Below are 23329 nucleotides of genomic sequence, written 5' to 3' on the forward strand. Positions count from 1 at the left end.
GAGGAAATCTAGGGCTTGAGAGGGAAGAACTCAGGAACGGACTGAGGAAGAGAGAGTGAAGTCGAAGAGAGAGAGGAACGGAGAGTGAAGCATGTAAGTATCATGGATTAATGACGTGGTACCCTCCCATTGGGGGTGTAAAACGCCCAAAGGCACCGCATTCGGTTTTAAGATAAAATAAAAAACTTAGCTGTGCGAAATTGAGAAGTGCGGAAGAGGGACTCGATTTGTGAAGTGGGAAAGAGGAGACTCTGTGTTTTAAGGGACACTGCTACCTTTGAGGGTGTAGCAGTGTTTTAAAAAGAAAGGCTCGAGTATAGAATTTTCCAAAATTTTCTCTGCCTCGAAACCACGATCGATTTTGTTGGCAGATAGAGCTCTCACCCTTTAGGGCTAGATCTCCGTTGGATTCAAAGGTCAAGGATTGGGGGTACTTCTCTCTCTCTCTCTCTCTCTCTCTCTCTCTCTCTCTCTCTCAGACACACACGCTTTCGGTTTTATCAGTGCTCCATCCCACATCGCAAAACGCCGCCACATCACAACCCCTCATCGTCTGAAGTTACCCACGGAGAATTTTTGTCAATTTGTATTTCCGTTAAATCTCAAATGAGTATGGAGTTGTTATTGGGTGTCAATTCGTATGACTTCCTCGTTGTAATTTTCAAGAACTCATTATTTTAGCTATTCAGTGCTTTGGTTTTCAGTGTGAGATGACTATACTAATCTATGTTGTTGAGATGTTTGATTTAATTACCGTGGGTTTTTGAGTTTGAATGAATTCTGGATTGCACGATTGGTTGTTGATGAAATCATAATGTAACTGAAATCTTCTTTAGAATAAAACTATTGTGTACGTATGTGGGCATATATCCAATGGTGGGGGTTTCATGTGAACGGCTGAAACTTTTAAGGCCAAAGTTTATTGATACGAATATTTGGATTAAATGAGCTGCAGTGTTTTTCTTTTCTTTTTGGCTAGAGAGTAAACCAGTTTTTGGTCCAAGGACTGAAGTTGTAATAATTTAATTCTGAATACTGTGACCAGATTGGAACATGGGGAGAAATTAATGTTTCTTAGATAAATATTGACTTTTTGGTGATAAAGGTTCATAAGGTAGGATTTAGAATGGATTGCAGAATTTTTCCAAGGAGTTTTAAAAAAAGTCTGGTCCAATGGTATGTTTCAGTATGAATAGAAAGTTGGATATCACAAACTACGATTATTTCTGTCTAAGAATGAGTGATTTGATTCTCGGAGGGGTACTATGTAGTAGCATGTATTTTTATCTTATAAATTTCAGGTTTCTGGTTATTGTATTAAGCTTTAAAAACTTTGGGAGCTCTACAGATTGGTTTTTAAGGGTAAGTTTATCATTTTATTGAAGGGGTTAGGAAAGCAAAAATATCATCTTTCTTGAGGGCAGTCCACATTCTCTTTTTGAGGCAAATTTAGCAGATCTTAGTGTTAGGGTCTAACTTTAAGGAGTAAAATAGATACTTAAATTTAGTTTAGACATTAACGTATTGTGAACATTTTTACTTAGGTTCCCACATTTCAGAGGGAACTTTGTCCGTTTGGAAGTGGGCCATTACAGTTTGTGTGTTTTTTTTTCCAATTTTTGTTGGCAGAGTTTCTGTTAAGCTTTTTTTGTTTGATGACTCTAAAAAGACATTAATGGTGTGTTTGCATGGCTGGATTTGGGGAGAAGGATTTGGATCTGTCTTTAAAACTTATATCCCTTGTTTGAATCATATCTAGGCCAGATTTTAACCCTTCCAAAATCATAAATTAGATTATGTTAAAAAAAATGAGATGAAATCATGACCAATTTTTTTTTTTTTTTTAACCTAAGCGCAGCTTGGACTTTCCTTGCTGCATATGTGTGTACATATTAAATCCATACAAAGATTCATTTGTCTTTCTGCTAAACTTTTTGGCTTCTTTCTTTCTTGGACAGAAATGGAGGATATCTTTGAATCCTCGCTGCATTTGGAAGAAACACACTTTGAGGAAGGGTATTCTGATGGCTACAAACACGGTCTAGTCATTGGCAAAGAGGAGGCCCAACAAGTGGGCTTGAGAGTGGGCTTCGAGGCTGGGGAGGAGCTTGGCTTCTACCGCGGTTGTATCAACGTCTGGAACTTTGCCATCCGGGTCGATCAGACTCGATTCTCGGATCGAATCCAAAAGATGATCAAGCAGATGGAGGAGTTGGTTGAAAAATACCCAGTTTTTGACCCAGAGAGTGAGAGTGTTCAAGAACTCATGGAGGCTTTGAGGCTCAAGTTTAGGGCCGTTTCCGCAACGCTGGGCATGAAATTGGAGTATAATGGATACCCCAAAATGGGGCAAGATCCTAAGGAGATGGGGTTTTAATTTGTTTCTTTTTGCGAAGTTTTAGCATTTGGAAATGCTGATATCAGTTCGTCTTTCACCGAGGAAGAATCAGGTATTGAGAGATAATAGTTAGTTTGCTCATGGCTTTTATTTGGTGCATCCTTTGCAATCTCTAAGTATTGCTTCTCTGGTGAAACGAATATGATTTAGGGTGTATTGTATCATATATGTGTAAGGCGCATGACAATTGGAGATCTTAGTGTTGCTTTTATTTTTTAATGTGGATAGAAGCTTTTTGGGATTTTGTGCAGATTGACTCCCTGTTTAAAGGGGATGCTTTATTTGTGTTGCTCCTAGGAGTTTCGAGGTCCTGAGTCCAATAGCCGGTCCAAAATTTATCTAGAAATTACATGGGATGCTTCACTTTTTTTACATGAACAGTTGGGACACCAGCGCTTTTACTCCTAACTGTGATAGATAGTGTCAAAACTTTTACCACAGAAAGCTAAAATGTAGAAATTAAAAAAGGACATTTATGGCTTTTGGGGCCATTTCTTCAAGTATCCTCTGGTGCTCTCTCGTCTCACTCTAAGTTTCTCGTCAAAGTCGTCTGCTTCTCTCTCTGTCAAAGCCAGAAAAGGCAGTATTCTAACCTTCTCTTTCTTGTTTTAGGCTTGCTTCTCTGATCTGCAACCACACCCTAATGCATATTTTCTGTTTTGCTTGCATGTTGTTGCAGTTTTCATTCCTTTATTTTTTTTATCTACCTATTTGGGAAAATTTTCCAAGTTTTTCTATCTACAGTATTATATTGTAGATTTGCGTATTAAAGTGAAAACTTTTCTCCCTGGTTCTTTACCATGAAATGATTCAAACCCTTGTCAATTCATTTAGTTGAAAGTTGAAATTGAATTTGCTTTCTGCTTGGATGAGAATACGTTGTAGTCAGGTAAGATTTGATCATCTGCCTCTTGTACATAGCTATAGGTGGAGCTTGGGTCAAAAGAACTTGTAATAAGTGGAGCTAAAATTTCTAGAAAGAGTGATTTTTATGGGCCATAGCTGTAGATCGTAATGGGAAATTCATGACTTTTTTGTTTCTTTTTCTTCTTCCTAGATAGGTGTTAACTTGTGTATACCCTCTTGTGTACTTGGGCTAAGCCTTTTGTTATTAATACAATTGTTTACTTATAAATAAAAAAATTCTAGAAAGAGTGGTAATTTTTGCAATTTTTAACTCCAATTATATTATGCTGGGCAGCCTTTTTTTTTTTTTTTTTTTTTTTGCCCCCGGAAGGGGGTGGGGGGGAGGGAGAGAGAGAATCTATTGGCTCTTTACCATAAACAATTTCTAAGAAGATATTCTTATACCTCTAACTTTACTCGAGCAGCTTGTCAGCACTTGGACAATTCCCAATTCTCATTTTTCATCTCACTAGATATATTCTTTGCTGTTTGGGTGGGAAATAAAAGTTAGAGAAGTTATAGACTTATGGTTGAATGTTGCTATTTTCAGTTAGTTATTTACTTGTGAAAATGTATGTATTCAACTTTTCTGCCTTTGCTGATTAAGTTTTATGCATGTGTAGTTATGTTTTACAAAAAAAATTATATAGTTATTGTAGCAATTTTTTGCTTAAGGAGTTGGCTGCCAAGTTAAAATTTAGCTGCTTGTTTAAGCTTTTTGGATTACCATATATGACCCAGTGCTGTTTTCATTGGTGTAGCGATATCTGTAGTTCAGACTATTTTCTAGCCTTTTTTCCTTTTTTTCTGGCAGCTGTGAAAATATGCAGATAATGGCTAACAGCAGTATTTTTATTGGTATTTTTTTTAACTTAAGCCTTTTAACTCATGAAGAGATAGATTGGTTAAATTGCTACCATTGAAAGTGTAGGTAAGACTCTCTATCTCTCTCTCTCATACATTTATTATTTCTAGTCTTATGACTTGTTAGGTACAAGCCTTGGGTATGCACAGGGTTTTTTTATTATCTCATACATTTATTATATCTCTCTCTCTCTCTCTCTCTCTCTCTCTCACACACACACACACACATTCATTATTTCTAGTCTTATAACTTATATAAAGAGTAATGTTAGGTACAAACCTTAGGTATGCATGTGGTTTTAAACGAGTCGAATTCAAGCGAGTAGTGGGTGGGCAAGCCTTGTTCTTTTAATTTTTAATCAAACACGAGTTGAGCTCAAGCTTTTCATCGAGTTTGTATTTTAATTTTATGATCACAAGCAGCTTGTTTAGAGTTCAAGCTTGTTCGCGAGTTGGTTCATTTAAATAAAATTATAGATTATTTATATTGTATTTTTTAACTTTATTTACAAATTTTGACAAACAAACATTGGCTTTATGCTAATATCTTTATAAAGTTTGTATATACATATGTCTACAATTATATTCATAAAGATTCAAGTAACATGTTCATTATTAGGAACATGATTTCCTTTCCTGTAATCTCTATAAATATTGAAGTATTTTCATTATAAATATAAACTCAATACTATAAACAATAATAAATACGAAATTTTTCAGATTTATACGTGTGAAATCAAGTTTTATACAAATTGCATTCTTTATAATTGATAATAATTTTGTATTTACGAACGGCTTATTTAATAAATGAATCGAGCGGCTTGCGGAGCAGTTTTGTTTATTTACATCGTTAGTATTTTGGTACTGTAAAATAAAGGAAATAGTGATTTTCTTTTACCCTTTTTCATGTTGTTCTTAGGGGTGTAACTGGTCCGGTTCGGTCTGGTTTTAGACAAAATTTAGAATCGAACCGGTATGTACTGATTTTGTATTTTCTAAAACCGATTATGCACCGGTTACCCTCCTAAACCGGTACTTCCGGTTTTACCGGTTTCGGTCCAGTCCGGTCTGGTTTTTCGGTTTTTTTAAAATGTAAGTTTCACAATTTATCATTAAAAATTTGTTTATAAAAAAAAAAAGAACTGATTTAAAAAAATATGTTTTATACTTTTATTAATATATTAGACTATATAATAGTATTAATATTAGACTATTGGTATAGATATAAGTTATATATTAGTATTAGTTATAAACTTTTAGTAAAAACTTGTAGTATGAATTATAAGTATAACTATAGTCATTAGTCTATATTAGACTATTAGTATTAGTTATAAACTTTTAGTGATTTAGTATTAACATTTTATGTAATAATTTATAAATTATAATAAGAAATTATTTCATATATGAATATATATAATTATATATTATATATAAATGTTTCACATAAAAATTTATAATTACACATAATATATACAAATTTTATTTTTTATCAACCGGTCCGGTCCGATCCGAAAAATCTTAAAACAGGAACCGGACTGGAACCGGCCAGTTTTTACATTCTAAGAACCTGTCCCAGACCGGACCGATTCAAAATCGATAAAACCGATCCGGTCCAGTCTGAACTGATTTTTCGATTTAAATTTACACTCCTAATTGTTCTCACTTTTTTATTACAAATGGCGCTCTTATCCTAATGTAAGAATCTGAAGACATGCTTGCGAATCATGACTAAAAGTAGTACTTTTTTTTTTTTTTTTTATAAGGACTAAAAGTAGTACTTTGGTACCGTATAATCAAGTAAGTGAAGGTTGTCGGCAATGTCACAGGCCCAATCTCCTTTTATTATTATTTGTCTTTGCTCCTGTTTTGATCTGAATGTTGCCATTTTTCCCTGCAATAGTAAAGAAGGGTAAGTAGTCAAGCCAAGCAATTTTACATTGGGCAAAGCAAGCGACAGATGGGTAAATGGCCTTAAAAACCAAATAATTTATAATTTACCCATCATAGAATTATCCAATTTGAAACAAAAAAATATATATTCAACTCAATTATTAAATATGTAAGTTATAATATTCATAATTTCTAATATACCCCCAATTATAAGATCAATAGTATTTACCCATCATGTAATTATTAAAAATGCATGTTGCAATATTTAACTCCAATCTTTATATTATTTGTAATTGGGAGGACGTGGGAAAATAAGAGGAAAAAATGAAAAAAAGGGGAACAAATTGGGGAAAAAAAGTATTAAGTTATGTTTTACAAATTGACGTGACTTAATATGAAACATTAGATTTACTTTTCAACAAAAAAAATTTTACAATCTGACGTTTTGCATTAAGACGTGTCAGTTTGTAAGTTCATTTTATTTGATTTTTGTGTATATCAAGAATGTCTAGGATTGTTATTTGGGTCGAAAAATCCGGACCTTCCAAATTGCCAACCCTACCTATTAGAGATGAAGAATGGCTACACTTACAATTTTGAGAGTGCCAACTGATGACACTATTTGAAAGTAGGAACGAATCTATTTACAAGTTTGCTTGTTGATAACTCAAACACATCATTGAGTTAGTATTTAAAAGAGAAAAAAAAGGTTATTAGTATTAGACAATTTTCATAATTATAATGAATTACACAAACAAATATAATGTATTTACACACTGACTTGTAAATAAGAAAAGTGAAAAGGAAGAAAGTGTTTGCATAGCTAGATTCAACACTATTAGGTGGAAATAGACATGTTCCAACCCAACTAAAATTCCTAGTATCATATGTGTTGGAAAATCCAGGAAGAACAATCATGTTTTCTAAGGGCAGGTTTGGAGTGTGAGATGAAAATTTTGTATTTTGTTTGAGAGTTTAAAATATTGTGTTTTAATATTATTATTGTATTGGGATTTGAAAAAGGTGAATTGAGATTTGAAAAAGTTGAATTATTTATTATATGTTATATGAGAATTTAAAAAATGTGTAATGATGAGATGAGATGAGATGAGAATTTTGTGTCTCATCTCATCCCCCAAACCTGCCCTAACTCGAGTAGTGCTAGGTTGCTGCCAGCATTGATTGCTGGCGTGCCACTTAACACAATTTCATGTTCTTATTTTTTTTAATTTATATATTTTTTTAAATATTTTTAAAAAATATAAAAAAAATCAATAAATTTATATTTTTACTTAATCATTAAGTAAAAAAAAATTAAAATATAAGAAGTGTCAAAATTAGGCGTCAAAGTAACATTTTCTTTTCTAACTCGTGCGTGCTTCTCACCAACTACATTTATTGTCACATCTGATTTTCCGTACTATCAAATGCTGCCTCCGTCCAATGCAACATTTTTTTAACAATTTTATTTTTATATAATTGGATATTTTTAATAAAATAATATTCTCCATTTAAAACAAAATCACAAAAAAAAATATGAAAAATACTATTCCTGAAAATTTCTGCCGAATTGCATTTTATTATTTTTTTTAAATTTTTTTTTACTTAGTGATTGAGGAAGTGTTTTTAAATGAATTTATAATTTTTTTTATATTTTTTAAAAATATTTAAAGTGTTTAAAAAAATGATTGAAAAAAAAGCAAAAAAAAAAAAAAACATTTGCCTTTTGGCAGAAGGTAAAAAGCTTTTGTGGGTGTAGCAATCTCCAAAAAAGATTGTGTCGGTATGATTACTTTTCTTTGCAACTTGTTATGCAAGTCCTAAATGAGATTTTTTTTTATTTTTTGGTAAATTATAATAATAAGAACAAGGAGTTTGAAGAAGTGAGTCCTACTCTTGATTAAAGCATCCCTACTCTTGATTAATGGCTCCATAACGGACTATAGCTTTGTTGGAACTAATTCTAATTGAGGTAGTCAATGAGACGTATCTAAATCCGCGTATAGAACCTCTCATACTGCGATAGCTCTAGAGATGTGAGGCTAGCTCAATTACGAGTGTGTATGCCAGTCGCTTAGCGTGACCGTCCATGCATATATAATAATGATATATTTAAATATATAATGGTATTTACTTGGGGATGGCTTTGTCTTTGTGAAAGTATATGCCAACTTGCTCATTAGGTAAAGTTTGATATGAGCGTCGACCCCAGCCGTACGAGCTTGAGCCACAACAACTTGTTCTGAAGACCCCATGACTCCCAAGTTGATGATTTTCTCTCTTTATTAAATGCTTTAGTCAATGATTTAAGAGTACATTAAGAAAACAATGGACTCCCATGGTTTTTGTTGAATCATTTGTTTTTTCTTTTGGTTGAATTATTTATTTGATCATGTTGTGGGTTTTAAAGCAAAAAAAACAAAACCCTTGTAGTGACCTTTGAAATTTGAATTATTAGAAACAGAGTCAGTGTTTTTGTAGAGCTACCACATTCTGTGCATTTATAAGTAGTTTAACAACCAAACATGATTTTGTTTTGTTTAGTTGTAGATGTTCTAGCATCATGCATGCTCCTTGGCTATTGTACTTCACAATGGGAAGCATGCATATAAATATATATATAGAGATATATATATATATATATAATATTGTTTGATGTTTATAGAGAAATGCTTTAACTACAAAAGGAATTACAAAAATAAACTTATAAATTGACGTGATTTTGTGTTAGTCAGATTGTAAAACTAATTTTATTGTAAAATAGATCTAACGTATGATATAAAATCACATTAATTTATGAGCTTTATTTTTATGAAACTCTTTTATGCAAGTAGACTTCTCATTTTATTTTATATCATTAGATTATTATTAATCATAGATCCAACAAAATGATCTAGAAAACGTAGGTGACTACTATTTATTTCAAATTCAACAACTTTAACATCTCTCTCTCTCTCTCTCTCTCTCTCTCTCTCTCTCTCTCTCTACTTGCATTAAATACTACAAGAGCAATTTGATCTTTATAAATTATAAGTAATTATCAAGTGGGTTTAGGATTAAAAAATGAGTTGGAGTGTTAATTGTGCTCATGATCATCAAACCCTAATTAGTCCTAACCTTAATAAAATTAGGGTCTATGCCTGACTCAAAACAAAGGCAACCTTAAGCTTTTATTAAAAAAAAAAATTGATCAGTTTTGCGTATTATTTACTCCAACATTCCCTTGTTTTTGTTACTTGTCAGTTTGTACATGTTTAAGCATTAATTAATTAATGAATACATGTTCTGGATTGCCCTTCATCTCACCATATTTGGACTACCCTTCGGGATCTTTATGCTGCCCAGTCCTTAGCCCATGTAATCCAAACCCAATTTCAACTAGCCACTCTTAAGAAGGGCTCCGAATCCATGACTGATTATTATAATCGAGCTACCTCTATGGTGGCCTCCCTTGGAGCCGCTGGTCATCCTCTCCCTCCCTCTCAGTTTGCTTTATATCTTCTTGCAGGACTTGGCTCAGATTATGAGTTCGTAGTCTCTGCTATAACCATTCGACCAGATCCCCTTTCTCCACAACAAATTTACAGCTACCTTTTGAATCATAAAGCTCGTCTAACTCATCAACATAATACTCTGCTTTCTGGTTCTTCCATTGCTGCCCATGCCACAATAATTCGTCCACCCTTCTTATTCAAGAGAGGCCGCAACTCAACCTCAAATCGAGGAGGTCGACATGGTCGAGGAAGGGGTGGCCAATACCCAAACTCCTCTCAACCTACTTGTCAGGTATGCCATAAGCAGGGACATACTGCTACAACATGCTACCATCACTATGAAGAATATCAACCATCCCCACCTACTTCCTCCACTTATACAGCCAACCTCACCACCACTTTCCCCAACCCGGCACCTTCTACAAATTCTTGGTTCCTAGATATAGCTGCCACAAACAACTTCACTTCAGACTTTGCAAATCTCTTCCTGGAATCTACTCTATACAGCGGCCCAGACAGTGTCAGCATCGGTGATGGCTCATCACTCCCAATTCACAACACTGGTTCTAGTCAATTATCTACTCCTACTGGCGATTATTTACTCAATAAAATTCTTCATGTCCCTTCTATTACGAAAAATCTTCTTTTGGTTTGCCAATTTTGTACTGACAATCCTGTTTTCTTTAAATTTCATGCTCATTTTTTTGTTGTAAAGGATTCTCGCACTCGAGTGGAACTTCTTCGGGGCAACATGGATAATGGGTTCTATGTTCTACCGGTGCCGTCACCTCAGTTGGAAATCTCTGCTGCTCCTATGGCCTACTTGGGTGAACGCACTACCTCCTCCATTTGGCATGCACGTCTCGGACATCCTAACTACAAGACTACCCAATATACATTATGTCAATTTAATCTTCCTTTTACTCCCAGTCCCCTTGTCTCCCCGTGTTCCTTATGTATTCAAGCAAAGTGTCATACTCTTCTCCACCCACCATCACTATCTGTCTCTACCAAACCTTCTTAGTTATTGTTTTAAGATTTGTGGGGACATGCGCCTGTGCTTTCCTCCTTAGGGTGTCACTTTTATTTTTCAATAGTTGATAATTTTAGCTAATATATTTGTATGTTCCCTCTTCAAACCAAATCAAGTGCTTCCTCTGTCTTTCTTGCATTTCATAAATATGTTACCAATTCTTTTTCCACTAATATCTGCGCCGTTTAATCAGATTGGGGGGGTAAATTTCGCCCCCGCAAATATGCTCTTCATTCTCTTGGCATTTTTCGTAGGGTCACGTGTCTCTATTCCCATGCCCAAAATAGCACAGTTGAGAGACGTCACCGTCATATTGTTGAGACGGGATTATCTCTCATGGCTCATGCTTCCATTCCACAAAAATATTGGGTTGAAGCCTTTCAAACATCGATCTATTTGATTAATTGCATGCCAACACCCGTCCTTAAAAAATCCTCTCCATTTCAAAAATTATTTGGAAAAACTCCTGATTGTAACTTTTTAAGAGTTTTTGGAGTAGCCTGCTGGCCCAACTTAAGGCCCTTCAATAAACATAAAATGGACCTTCGTTCTCAACGTTGTGTTTGCATGGGCTATAGTCCAGATCGTAAAGGGTATATTTGTCTTCATTTGCCTACAGGTAGAACTTATATATCCAGTGATGTTGTTTTCCCAACTTTCCCTTTGCAGCACATAGTCCACATTCGGCCCTTTCCATCTCGCCCAACCCACATATATCTTCCCCTCCCTTCCATTTACCATATCATCATCATTTGGACTCTACCTTACCCATAAGCCCAAACTCTTCTCAACACTTAGGCTCATCCCTTCCCTCCTCTTCTCACCCGTCCAGCCCACCCTCTACAACATCTCGACCCGTTGCCATGCCTCCTTCCCCAACATCTTCTACCCAAACATCAAGCCCATCACTCTCAACTCAGACACGTGTCTCTCATTCTCCTTTGATACCTAACCCTAATACCCTTATCACTCCTACGCCGCCTCTCTCTCCCACGCAGCCTCTCTCTCCCTCGTAGCCATTGTCGTCCATCTCTCATCATGCCCCTCAATTTTCGGTGCCCTCTGAGTCTCACTCTCTCGGTCCAACCTCATTTCTACACCCTATGGCCACTCGCTCGAAAGCCTCCATTCACCGCCCACTAATCCGAAAGGATGGCACCATTCCTTGGCCACACAAAAAGCTGTCGGTCTCTCTCACTTTGTCCTCATCTTCATCCATTCCAGAAGAATCCTCCTCATTTACCGAAGCCTCCAAATACTCGGAATGGCGTGCTACGATGGTTGTCGAATTTCATGCCCTTCTAGCCAATAATACTTGGGTCCTTATTCCCTCCTCTGCTTCTACAAATGTCCTTGGGTCTAAATGGGTCCTTAAGACCAAACAGAGGGCTGATGGAACCTTAGAAGGGAGAAAGGCTCGTCTGATTGTCAAAGGCTTCCACCAGCAACCTGGGATCGATTACTCGAAGACCTTTAGTCCTGTAGTAAAGCCTGTTACGATTCGATTGCTCCTCTCTTTGGCCGTGACTTCCAACTAGGTATTGCTTCAACTGGACATTCAGAATGCATTTTTGCACGATGACCTCAAAGAAGATGTTTACATGCAACAGTCATCCGGGTTCATGAATCTAGATCTTCCCACTCATATCTGTAAGTTAACTAAATCCATCTATGGGTTGAAACAAGCCCCTAGGGCTTGGTTCTCCAAACTCGCTGATCATCTGTTTTCATTTGGTTTTCACTGTTCGAAATCTGATTCCTCATTGTTTATTCAGTGTACTGCCTCTATCTCTATGTATGTTTTAGTTTACGTAGATGATATTGTAGTAACTTGTTCACATGATCATTTGGTCACTGAATTCATTTCTGAACTCGGCACTACATTTCCTATCAAAGACCTTGGCCCGTTGCATTACTTTTTAGGCATTGAGGTCACCCGTAAGTCATCTGGCTTATATCTTTCTCAGTCTAAGTATATTGTTGATCTGCTTGTCTGAACTAATTTGCATCAAGCTAAACCTGTGTCCACCCCTATGTGTCCATCAACTAAGCTCAATGCACTGGATGGACCCTCCATTGAGGATCCCCATCTTTATCGCAATGTGGTGGGTAGTCTTCAATATCTTTCTTTTACTAGGCCAGACATTTCCTTTGTTGTTAATTGGGTCTGTTAATATATGCATTATCCACGGTTGCCTCACTGGCAAGCCGCCAAAAGAATTTTGCGCTATATTGGTCATACACAACATTATGGTCTTCATTTCAGTCTCAAGTCTTCTTTTCACTTAAATGCTTTCTCCGATGCTGATTGGGCTGGTTGCCCTGATGACCGTTGATCTACGGGAGGTTTTTGCATTTTCTTTGATACCCACCTTATTTTTTGGAGCTCTAAGAAACAGCCAACAATTGCACACTCCTCAACAGATGCTGATACAAAGCTGTTGCTAATACAACATCTGAAATCATTTGGCTACAATCCCTTTTAAAAGAGCTTGGTGTGAATCTTAAGGCTGCCCCCACACTCTAGTGTGATAATTTGGGGGCTACATATCTCTCTCATAATCTTGTCCTGCATGCTAGAACTAAATATATTGAACTTGATTATCACTTTGTTAGAGAACGTGTAGCTAACAAGTCTCTTCAAGTCTCCTTTGTTTCTTCTAAAGATCAAATTGCAGATTTTTTCACCAAGTCATTCTCTTCCTCTCGGTTTGCTCAACTTCAATCCAGCCTAACAATTGTTTCATTGATGCTTGGATCGCGGGGGAGTATTAAGGCCACAGCTAAACTGCCACAAAATATGCCCAAAGAAAATATTCTAGAAGGCACTGGACGTGCCTCTCCTTAACCGAATAGTGTGGTCCCTGTTAGTTACTAAACTCAAATGAAATTTGCCTCAAATGCATTGATAAATGAACTGCTGGTTACTTAAATTGTGTAGTATAAATATGGCCTATGGGCTTTCAGAAATACAAAGCCCTTTGCAGCATTTCTTCGAGCACCTATTGTGCTTTCTCTTGCTCTAGTTCTCTCTCTCTCTCTCTCGCTCTCTCTACTTACATTAAATACTACAAGAGCAATTTGATCTTTATAAATTATAAGTAATTATCAAGTTGATGAGATTTTCTTTTCTAATTGATAATAATTAGTGTTAAATACTAAAGTCAATGACATTGAAGGAAAGGTGAATCAGTGGGAAACTGTATGGTAACTTGAAGGAAATTAATTTTTGTGGGTTTAGGGTTAAAAAATGAGTTGGAGTGTTAATTGTGCTCATGATCATCAAACCCTAATTAGTCCTAACCTTCATAAAATTAGGGTCTATGCCTGACTCAAAATAAAGTCAACCTTAAGCTTTTATTCAAAAAAAATTGATCAGTTTTGCGTATTATTTACTCTAACATTCCCTTGTTTTTGTTACTTGTCAGTTTATACATGTTTAAGCATTAATTAATGAATACATTATTCATAGCTTGTGAGTTTAAACTTTTGAATTTGAAAAATATTGAAGTATTTAATTATATATGGTCAAATTCACAATTGCTTATTAACTTAATCTATCATCAAAGATAAATACCCATTTGATATTAACAATAATATTAATGCTTAGTCAAAAAAGGCACCGCTAAATGAGCCACAAGCATTATAAAAGTTCTTTACCAACAAAAAGGTTTAACACAAGTAAATCATAAACTAGTTTGGTTTAATGCGATACATCAGATTATAAAATTATTTTTACGGTAAAGTTATATAATATTTGATGACGTGGCTATAATATTTATGATTTTTTTTTTATGATTGTAGTAGTACTTCTTAAGATATTATTCTTCTACTGATAATAATAAAAGACTGGAATCGTTAGTTTCAACAGATGAGATGAGATAAATTGAGATAAAAATTAAAAGTTAAATAAAAATATTGTTAGAATATATTTTTTTTAATATTATTTTTATTTTAAAATTTTAAAAAGTTGAATTATTTATTTTATTTTATGTAAAAATTTAAAAAAATTATAATAATTAAATGAGGTAAGATAAAATGAATTGAAATGAATTATAAAAACAAACGAGTCCATCTCGAAAGGTTTAAGTTTATCTTATTAAACACTTATGAACAAAGTTCTTGTTATGTTTTGTGGCAGTGACGGTGAAGATTATTATTTTTTAGAAACAAAAAAAAAAAAAATGATTGACTTTAAGGATTAAATAATGGGTCAATATAGCCCAATATACATTCCATGCATCTCAAAAGGGACAATATAAGAAAAAAGTTGAAGATGTCAGTCATGGTTATGATTGTCAAAAGAGTGTAACATTTTATAGGGGCAGAAAAGGAAAAACAAACATTACAGCTGACCTTGTAATCCTAAGACTTGCACTTTTCGTCTTTTGATTTGACGATCGAGTCAGAGTCTGTCTGTGCTTGCTGGACAAGTTGTCGAGGTGCAAGACTTTGTATAAACTTGCTTGACAAGTTCTTAAATCTTGTTGAGAGAGAGAGAGAGAGAGAGAGAGTAAACAGTTGTGTAGGGAAAAAGGACGATGCTCCATGGGTATACTGCTAGTCGAGTTCTACCCACCCACAGGCCAATTTTTTTTTTTTTCTCAGCACACCCACAGGCCAAATTAAGGCTTCGTTTGGTTATCAAATTCACTTCAATTCATCTCAACTCATCATTATAATTTTTTCAAATCTCAATACAAAATATAATAAACAATTCAACTTTTTTAAATTTTAAAATAATAATAATATTAAAAAATAATATTTTAATAATAACAGTTCAAAGTTATTTTTCATCACGTATAAATTTAGAGCATGTAAGTTTTACGACTCGTTTGTATAGTGAGAAAATACGAGATAAGATGAGATAAGATAATCTATAAATAGTAATAAAATTATTTGAATTTAAATATTATATGAAATCTTAGAAAATAAAAAATAAAAAATTAAATAAAAATATTATAAAGTTAAAAGAAGTTATAATATAATTTTTGTTTTAAGATCTGAAAAAATTTAATTATTTTTTTGTTTTATTTATAAGTTTAAAAAAATTGTAATGATTAGATAATAATTAGATGAAAAAATTAAAATTTGAAAAATTTGAAATTGAAAAATGTTTGCATTTGAATGGTATTTATATATGAGTTGAGATCAAATTATATGGTTTGAAAGATTTGTAAAACCAAATCAGATTGAGATGTTTGGGGAATGAGATGAGATGAAAATTTTGTGAATGATAGTAAGATAATTTGTAAATACTAATAATAGTGAGATAATTTGAGTTAAGTATTTATTGAATTTTGGAAAATAAGAGAGAAACAATTGAACAAAAAATATTATAAAGTTAAAATTTGTTATAATATAATATTTTAATATTATTTTTATTTTGAATTTTGAAAAAATTGAATTCTTTTATTTATTTATTTAGAAATTTAAAAAAGTTGTAATGATTAGTTTGAAAAAGTTATAATAATTAAACTGAAAGTGTTTATGTTTGAATGTTATTTGAAAATGAAATGAAATGAAATGAGAAAAGATGAAACATATTTCCAAACAATCTTTGTGGAGGTCTGGATAGTGAGTTGAATTGAGATGAAATGAGAGTTGAAAATTAAATAAAATATTGTTAGAATATAATTTTTTAATATTATTTTTGTTTTGATATTTGAAAAAATTAAATTATTTATTAAATTTTATTTGAAAGTTTGAAAAATTATAATAATTAATAAGAATAACTGGGAGAAGATAGCCACCCATCATAACACCCAAAACAATCCAAAGTCAAATCCCTCCCTGCACAAATTCTTTGGATCTTATCTTTATCTGCACAAAATACATTTTTTGCCAGCATTTTATCCAAACATTTTCTTTCATTTAAAAGAAATATATTTATATTTATATGTATAAGATGTAAATATTAGTGTACAAGGTCTTTTCCTCGTGAGTTTAAGAAAGATCCCAACCTTGCATTATCCATCATAACACTTTAATTTTTTAAAATTGACGTAAACAAATGTAATTTGAAATGAGAAAAAATATTTACAATTTTGAATTGTACAATCGTCGCGTAATCATTTTGAAAAAAATGAATAAAATATAAGATTCACATGAAAAAATTAATTTTTAAGAAAAGATATATGCAATCGTGAATTGTGCAACCGCCGCGTAATCGCTTTGAAAAAAATGAATAAAATATGAGATCTACATGAAAAAAATAATAATTTTTTAATAGTAGACCTCACTCTTTTTTAAAACGATTGCACGTTATTTACGCATTTTACGGTTATATGTAAAATTACTCTTAATTTTTTAATAGTAAACCTTATTATTTTTCAAAACTATTATGCGACGTTTCGACACTTTATGATTATATATAGAATTAATTATTTGAAATTACAAGTTCTCTCGTTATGGTTTTCTATATATTATATTGTATATGGCAACCTTACTCTTTATATTTGATTTGTATAATCTCTAGTGATACTGATTGATGTGATATATTTTAAATAGGATTATAAATAAATAATTAAGATTAAAAAATACACTTCAAATACTATAATATCGGTGTAAATAAGAATGATAAGAATAAGAAAAAAAGAAATATACATCTTTCTCGTATTTTACGAATTTATTGTATATTCATGAAATAAACCACCAAATATAAAATATGTGAAATACGTATACACTATTTCATATATTTCTTTACTTCCAAAATAACTTTTTTAAAACAAAGAAAAAATTGAATATAAAGTTATACTATTTACAAGTACCATACGTTAACACAACCTTTTTTTTTTTTTTAAACTGTGACTGTACTTCGTTTCAGAAAAAAAATTAAAACTCTATTTGACATGTCTCTATATCTTAATCCCGTTTAGATGGTTAGATAAGATAATTTTATATAAAAGTTAAAAATTGAATAAAATATTTTTAAAATATTATTTTTTAATATTATTATTATTTTAAAATTTAAAAAAATTAAATTGATTATTATATTTTGTGTGAAAATTTTAAAAAATTATAGAAAAAATCTACGCAATCTCTTACTATTCACACAACATCCACACACTACACTTTTTTTAATTTTTTTTTTTTAACAAATATTTAATATATAAATAATAAATAAAAGAATTAAATTAGTTTAAAAAGAATAAACTTAAAAAGAAATTAAAAAAATTAAAAAGTTTGAAATTTTATAAAAATATGGTATGCGGAGGTTATATAACATTGCTCAAAATTATAATAATAAGATAAAATAAATTAGACAAAATAAAATCGTTTTTACGTTGATGTTCTAAAATTTAAACTTGTACATAACATATTTATATATTTTCCACGTCACATTATGTCTCTATATATAAAGAAAAAAGAAGTTGACAACTATATATATATAGTTAGTCTATATATAGTTTTCAAATAGAGATTATTTATTCAAGTTCATATAATTATATTTAAAAAAATTCAAATTAAATAATAATATTTTTTTTAATACTCATTTATCAATAAAACTACAATCTTTCACTCAAAATTGTAAATAAAATTTTCCATATATATAAAATATAAAAGATTGAGTAGGATCCAGGGAGAGGATTTTGTGTGGATAGGGAAAATTAGCGAAATCCAGCAAACGTCAACACATCTTAGGCTGACTTTTTCCAGCAGTGTCGTAGTTCGTGCAACACGACACGAAAACCAAACATTATCTATATATCGCCGTCGGTCGGTGCTTTTTTTTTTTTTTTTTTCTCTCTCCCTTCCCCTTCTTCCTCATCCTAATTTTATTTAAATAAAAAATTATACATATTAGGGGAATATATTCCAAAACAATAACCACAATATAAATATAAGGAAAAAAAATAAATTTTGAGATTAATTTCTTAATTTCTATCAAGTCTTACTAAGAAAGAACCATTTTAAAAGATATTTTGAAGGCAAATGGACGTACTGTAATTGAAAGTCTTGAAATATTTGTTAGTGAATTCCTTAGACCTCGTTTGAATTTACAAACCGTCTTAATTCATCTCATTTTCATCATTATAATTTTTTTAAATTCTTATACAAAATATAATAAATAATTTAACTTTTTTAAATTTTAAAACAATTTTTTTAAATTTTTACATAAAATATAATAAACAATTCTATTTTTTAAATTTTAAAATAATAATAATATTAAAAATAATATTTTAAAAATATTATATTTTATTATTTCTCGATTCATTCCAATTCATTTCTAAATTTAAACTATTCCTTGATCTCTGTCGTAAGATTACCGATTAAAGAAATTAAAAATTCGGATAAATTGGCAAGTGAGAGGCAAATCAGCAGTTGAGAAACAGTCAACCCAAGACTCTAGAGTGACACGTGAGGGCCACGGGCGGGTGGAATGAGGAAGGGTCTGGCTGATCTAAAGGTCGGTGCCTCTTACTTGATAAAAACCTAAGCGCGTTTCAGTACTCCAGAGTCCTTACCCAACTGTCGTATTTATTACCAAACTAGCCAGCTGCCAGCTGTATGTGCTGTCCTATCCTTGGTTGGGCGGTACCTTCCCTAATTTTGTCACCGCACATTTTTCATTTTATAAACAAAGATCATTATTTCTCGTTGGATTAGCTTAAGATTAAGGTTATATTTGTAATACAAATTGATCTCAATTCATTTTTAATTAATTATTAATAAAATTTATCTTTTTTTTTTTAATTTTTTATAATAAATTTAAACTTATCTCAATCTAATTTTATATTTAAATACGCTTATCAACTTATTTACATTTGAACACATCTGGATGAACTCACCAAATATTATCTTTCACATGTCAACTCCGATCATCTAAAATTATCTCAACATCTAAACGTAACTTAAATACTACTTGAACTCTTAATAAAGCTAAAATCATTATAAATTAGATTACATTGGATTAGTCAAGTCAAAGCCATCCAGCCCATGATACAGTAAAACCAAAGCTAAAGACAAATATGACTTGCTGTTGTAGCAAGTTCATATAATTTTCTATCAATTTTATAGATTGTTAGATTGTAAAAATAAAAATAAAAATGATTATTAGAGATTGTTGGAGACTACAAAAATAATATTTTATTATTATAGAGAGCTTGATGATTAATTTAAGTTCAAGTTTTGAGTGATTAGACAAAAGTTAAAAAATGACTTATTAGGCAAACTTTGACTTTTGAAATTGCTAATCCAATAAGATGGCCTAAGGTAATTTTATATGATATATTATATTTATTTTATAATATAACGAATTACGTCAAATTAAATTAATTTATAAATTTATTTTTATAAAATCATTTTATGGTAAAGGTATTTCTTATTTTATTATGAATTTATGAATTTCTTTTCAGTGAAAAGTAGAATATACAAATAGATTTTTTTTTATTTTCTTATTACCGTTGTATATTACATTAATCTTATTTCACTTTCATCTTATTAAATAAAATATAATAGTTTTTCGATCTATGGATCCTCTTAAAAATTGATAGATAAGGGATGGAAATGAGAGTGTGATATCTAAATTATTATTATTTTTGAGTTATTTTTGTTAATTTTAGCATCATCTCCGTTTGCTGAATCCAGCTCACAAAATCTACATCCACTTGAAAAAGTAAAGAATATTGAACAAAGACTTTTTGTTGAAAAATGAGTAAACCCTTCAGGAATTCATAAAAATAAAAGTCAATTCAAATCAAAGTATGACATCATGTCCGGTTGGCTTTTTATACGTTTTTTTTTTCTTTATTAGAAAACAAATAAAGGCAAAATATATATATATATATATATATATATATATAATGGAATGATTACTGCTATGAAATAGTGTTTCTAGCAATGTTTTGAATACCGTACCGGTCAAGGCGCTGGAACGAAATATTTCGGTACCGGTACCGTTTCGGGATAGCGTTTCGGGATAACGTTTCGGGATAGTCGATCTATAAATAAATTATATATATAAATACATATAAAAATTATATTCTAAAATAATAGTCTATTTATAAATAAATTATATACAAATACATATATATATATAAATTATAAATAGTCTAGTCTGAATTGAGGGTTAAAAAATAAGTTTGTAGTTTGAAAAAATGAAAAAAAAAAAAAAAAAAAAAACACAGGCCGAAATATCGGCCGGTACCGGCCGAAATATAGGCCGGTACAGGCCGAAATTTAGGCCGGTATGACCGGTACCGGCCGGTACGACCGGTATTTTGGCCGGTACGGAACAGGTATAGTACCTGTACCGGCCGGACGGCCGAAACGAAAAATTTCGACCGTACCGGCCGGTACGGTACGAAATTTAAAACTGTGGTTTCTAGTCAATACCATTCTCTATCTCTCCCCCAAAAACAAGCATTATTTTAGAAGATAATTATTATTTACGATGAAAATATTTTTATAAGAAATAAATAATTTTTTTATTGTCTCCTTAATAATTATGGTTCAAACTCAATACAAAATCCATCAATTAATTTTTTTTTTTGGTATACGTAATTATATATGAAAATTAATTAATATTGTGTTTGATATTTTCTATCCCATATTTTCTAGAAAATATTAATTTTTTTTTTAATGAGAAATGTTATAAGAAAGTCTTACACCACACTCATCTCTATCTAATCAATATCTGATTTTTTATTATTGCTCTTCTATTTAAACATAATATTTAATTATTAAGATATAATGATAAAAATGATAAATTTTATATTGATTTAGATAGAAGTGTGTGATGTAAGATTTTTATGTAGAATTTTTCTTCTTCTTTTTTATTGATTTTAATTTTCTAACCATTTCATTAATAAAGATTGTGGGAGTGCACCTTTTTAGGATATTGTATTATTGATACAGATAAGGATTAGGCTTAGACTTAGGTATCGTTTGGATTCGAATATGAGTTGAGATGAGTTATGAATAGTTGTGAAATTTGTGAGTTAAAGTTGATGAATCATAATGAATAGTAGTGAGATGAGTTGAAATGAGTTGAAATGAGTTGAGATGACTTGCAAATACAAACCAGGCTTAGTTTTTGTGAAAAAATAGACTTGTTAGATGTGAAACACGTGTCTCATAACTGTCCGTGGACAGTAGCTGCTGTTACGAAATGCATGTCCCAAAGATGTCCAAAACAAGAGCAAGACCTGAGCAATTGGCTACACTTTTTATGGGAATGCAATCAAACTAGTAATGAATAGTCGTGGATAGAGGTAGTATTTTATTTAAGATTTAGGTTTTTAGAGATTTATTGTCTAAACTAGATCATATCAATTATAAAAGTGTATTAAGAAGTAACTAACGATTGTAATTGACTTTTTTTTTAAGTCAACTTTGTAAGTCCTCTCTTAATGAAGGGTTATGATCTGTTTTATAAAAAATATATATATATGAAAAATTCTTTTTATCAATTACTATTCATTATCTCACACTCCACATTTTATGAAAAAAAAAATTTAAGTATGAAGTGTGAGAGTGAATAGTAGCTGATGAATAGAATTCTTATATATATATATATATATATATATATATAAATTGGCATGAACTTCTATTAAATTAATATATTAGAAAATTAAAACAAACATTTGTTGGTCTAATGTATCTCAATTTTGCATGGAGATCCAACATGACAGTTGGAGATGACTTGGATTATGAATAAATAATTTATATATGCAAGAAAACAAGAATAAAATAAAAGGGCGAAAATATAGGTTATGACGTGGTTTTAGGGATGCGTTGTCTAGTAGATCTGGTGTGAACCACGTTGGCAAAAATAATACATTTTATTTTACATAATTGTCTTCTATTTAAAATAGAATTATAAAACAATTATAAAAATATTACTTTTACTTCTCTAAAAGAAAGATATTATCAGAAAAATAAATTTGGTTTTTGTCAAAAAGTTGATTAATTAGTCAAGTTTATTTATTCCATAGTGTTCCTATATACACAAATTTTATCTTTCTTTTTGTTTTCATCAAATTTGCATTGAAATTAAAAAAGAGAATACAAGAGGTGAGGAAAAGGAACATTGATAAAAACCCATGTACAGAATTTGCAATGCATATAACAAAAACAATTAAAAATAAATGGGCAATAGACCAATAAATTAGATTGTTGCCCTTGTTCCTTGGCTTGGCAAAGGAAGGAACCACTACAATAGTGGTTTTAAAATCCAACTATGGACTTGTTGAATGTGATTGTGATCCGCATCTGCGAAAGAAGTACTGGAGTTGTCTGTTTTAGAGTTGTTGACGAAAATCTTCACGTCCTTTTTCTCAAACTGATTAGGAAAAGCTGAAACATGGCCAGATACCTAGAATCAGGTGGGATAGTTGGTGGCATATCAAAAGGGCATGCGGCGGAGCCAGCTCGTGGGCCATACATGGCGATGGAGAGGGGGCGGTGGCATCGACTAGTGTATCCTATCACCGACCAAAATGTGTGACCAAAATGTACAGAAAATGTTTTATATATATTGAAACCACATATTTTGAAATACAAAGATGGTAGGCTTTTCCCTTTCTTTAGTGGGGAAAGGGGTCCAAAAATAGGGTACACAAACTCGGGTTGAGAATTATTTGGATGAATACATGGAAAGCACTTACCTCATCACTGTCAAAATAATAGAATTTGGAAATTTTAAAATTTGGAATCCGAATTCTATGGTGCAGAGTTATAAATTATGAAACTAATTTTATATATCTATCTCTATCTTATTTGAGTCTCGAATTAATTTGA

At 31.7% G+C, this 23329-nt stretch overlaps 1 protein-coding gene across 1 annotated transcript; it reads left to right on the forward strand.

Moving 5' to 3' along the window:
* The first annotated feature begins 1960 nt into the window (after positions 1-1960).
* On the forward strand, positions 1961-2377 carry LOC121244244 (protein LTO1 homolog). Its single transcript, XM_041142261.1, has one exon. The coding sequence runs from the start codon at positions 1961-1963 to the stop codon at positions 2375-2377; it is 417 nt and encodes a 138-aa protein (XP_040998195.1).
* The last annotated feature ends 20952 nt before the right edge of the window (positions 2378-23329 follow it).

This window comes from Juglans microcarpa x Juglans regia, chromosome 8S (genome assembly GCF_004785595.1).
Source record: "Juglans microcarpa x Juglans regia isolate MS1-56 chromosome 8S, Jm3101_v1.0, whole genome shotgun sequence".
Taxonomy (NCBI): domain Eukaryota; kingdom Viridiplantae; phylum Streptophyta; class Magnoliopsida; order Fagales; family Juglandaceae; genus Juglans; species Juglans microcarpa x Juglans regia.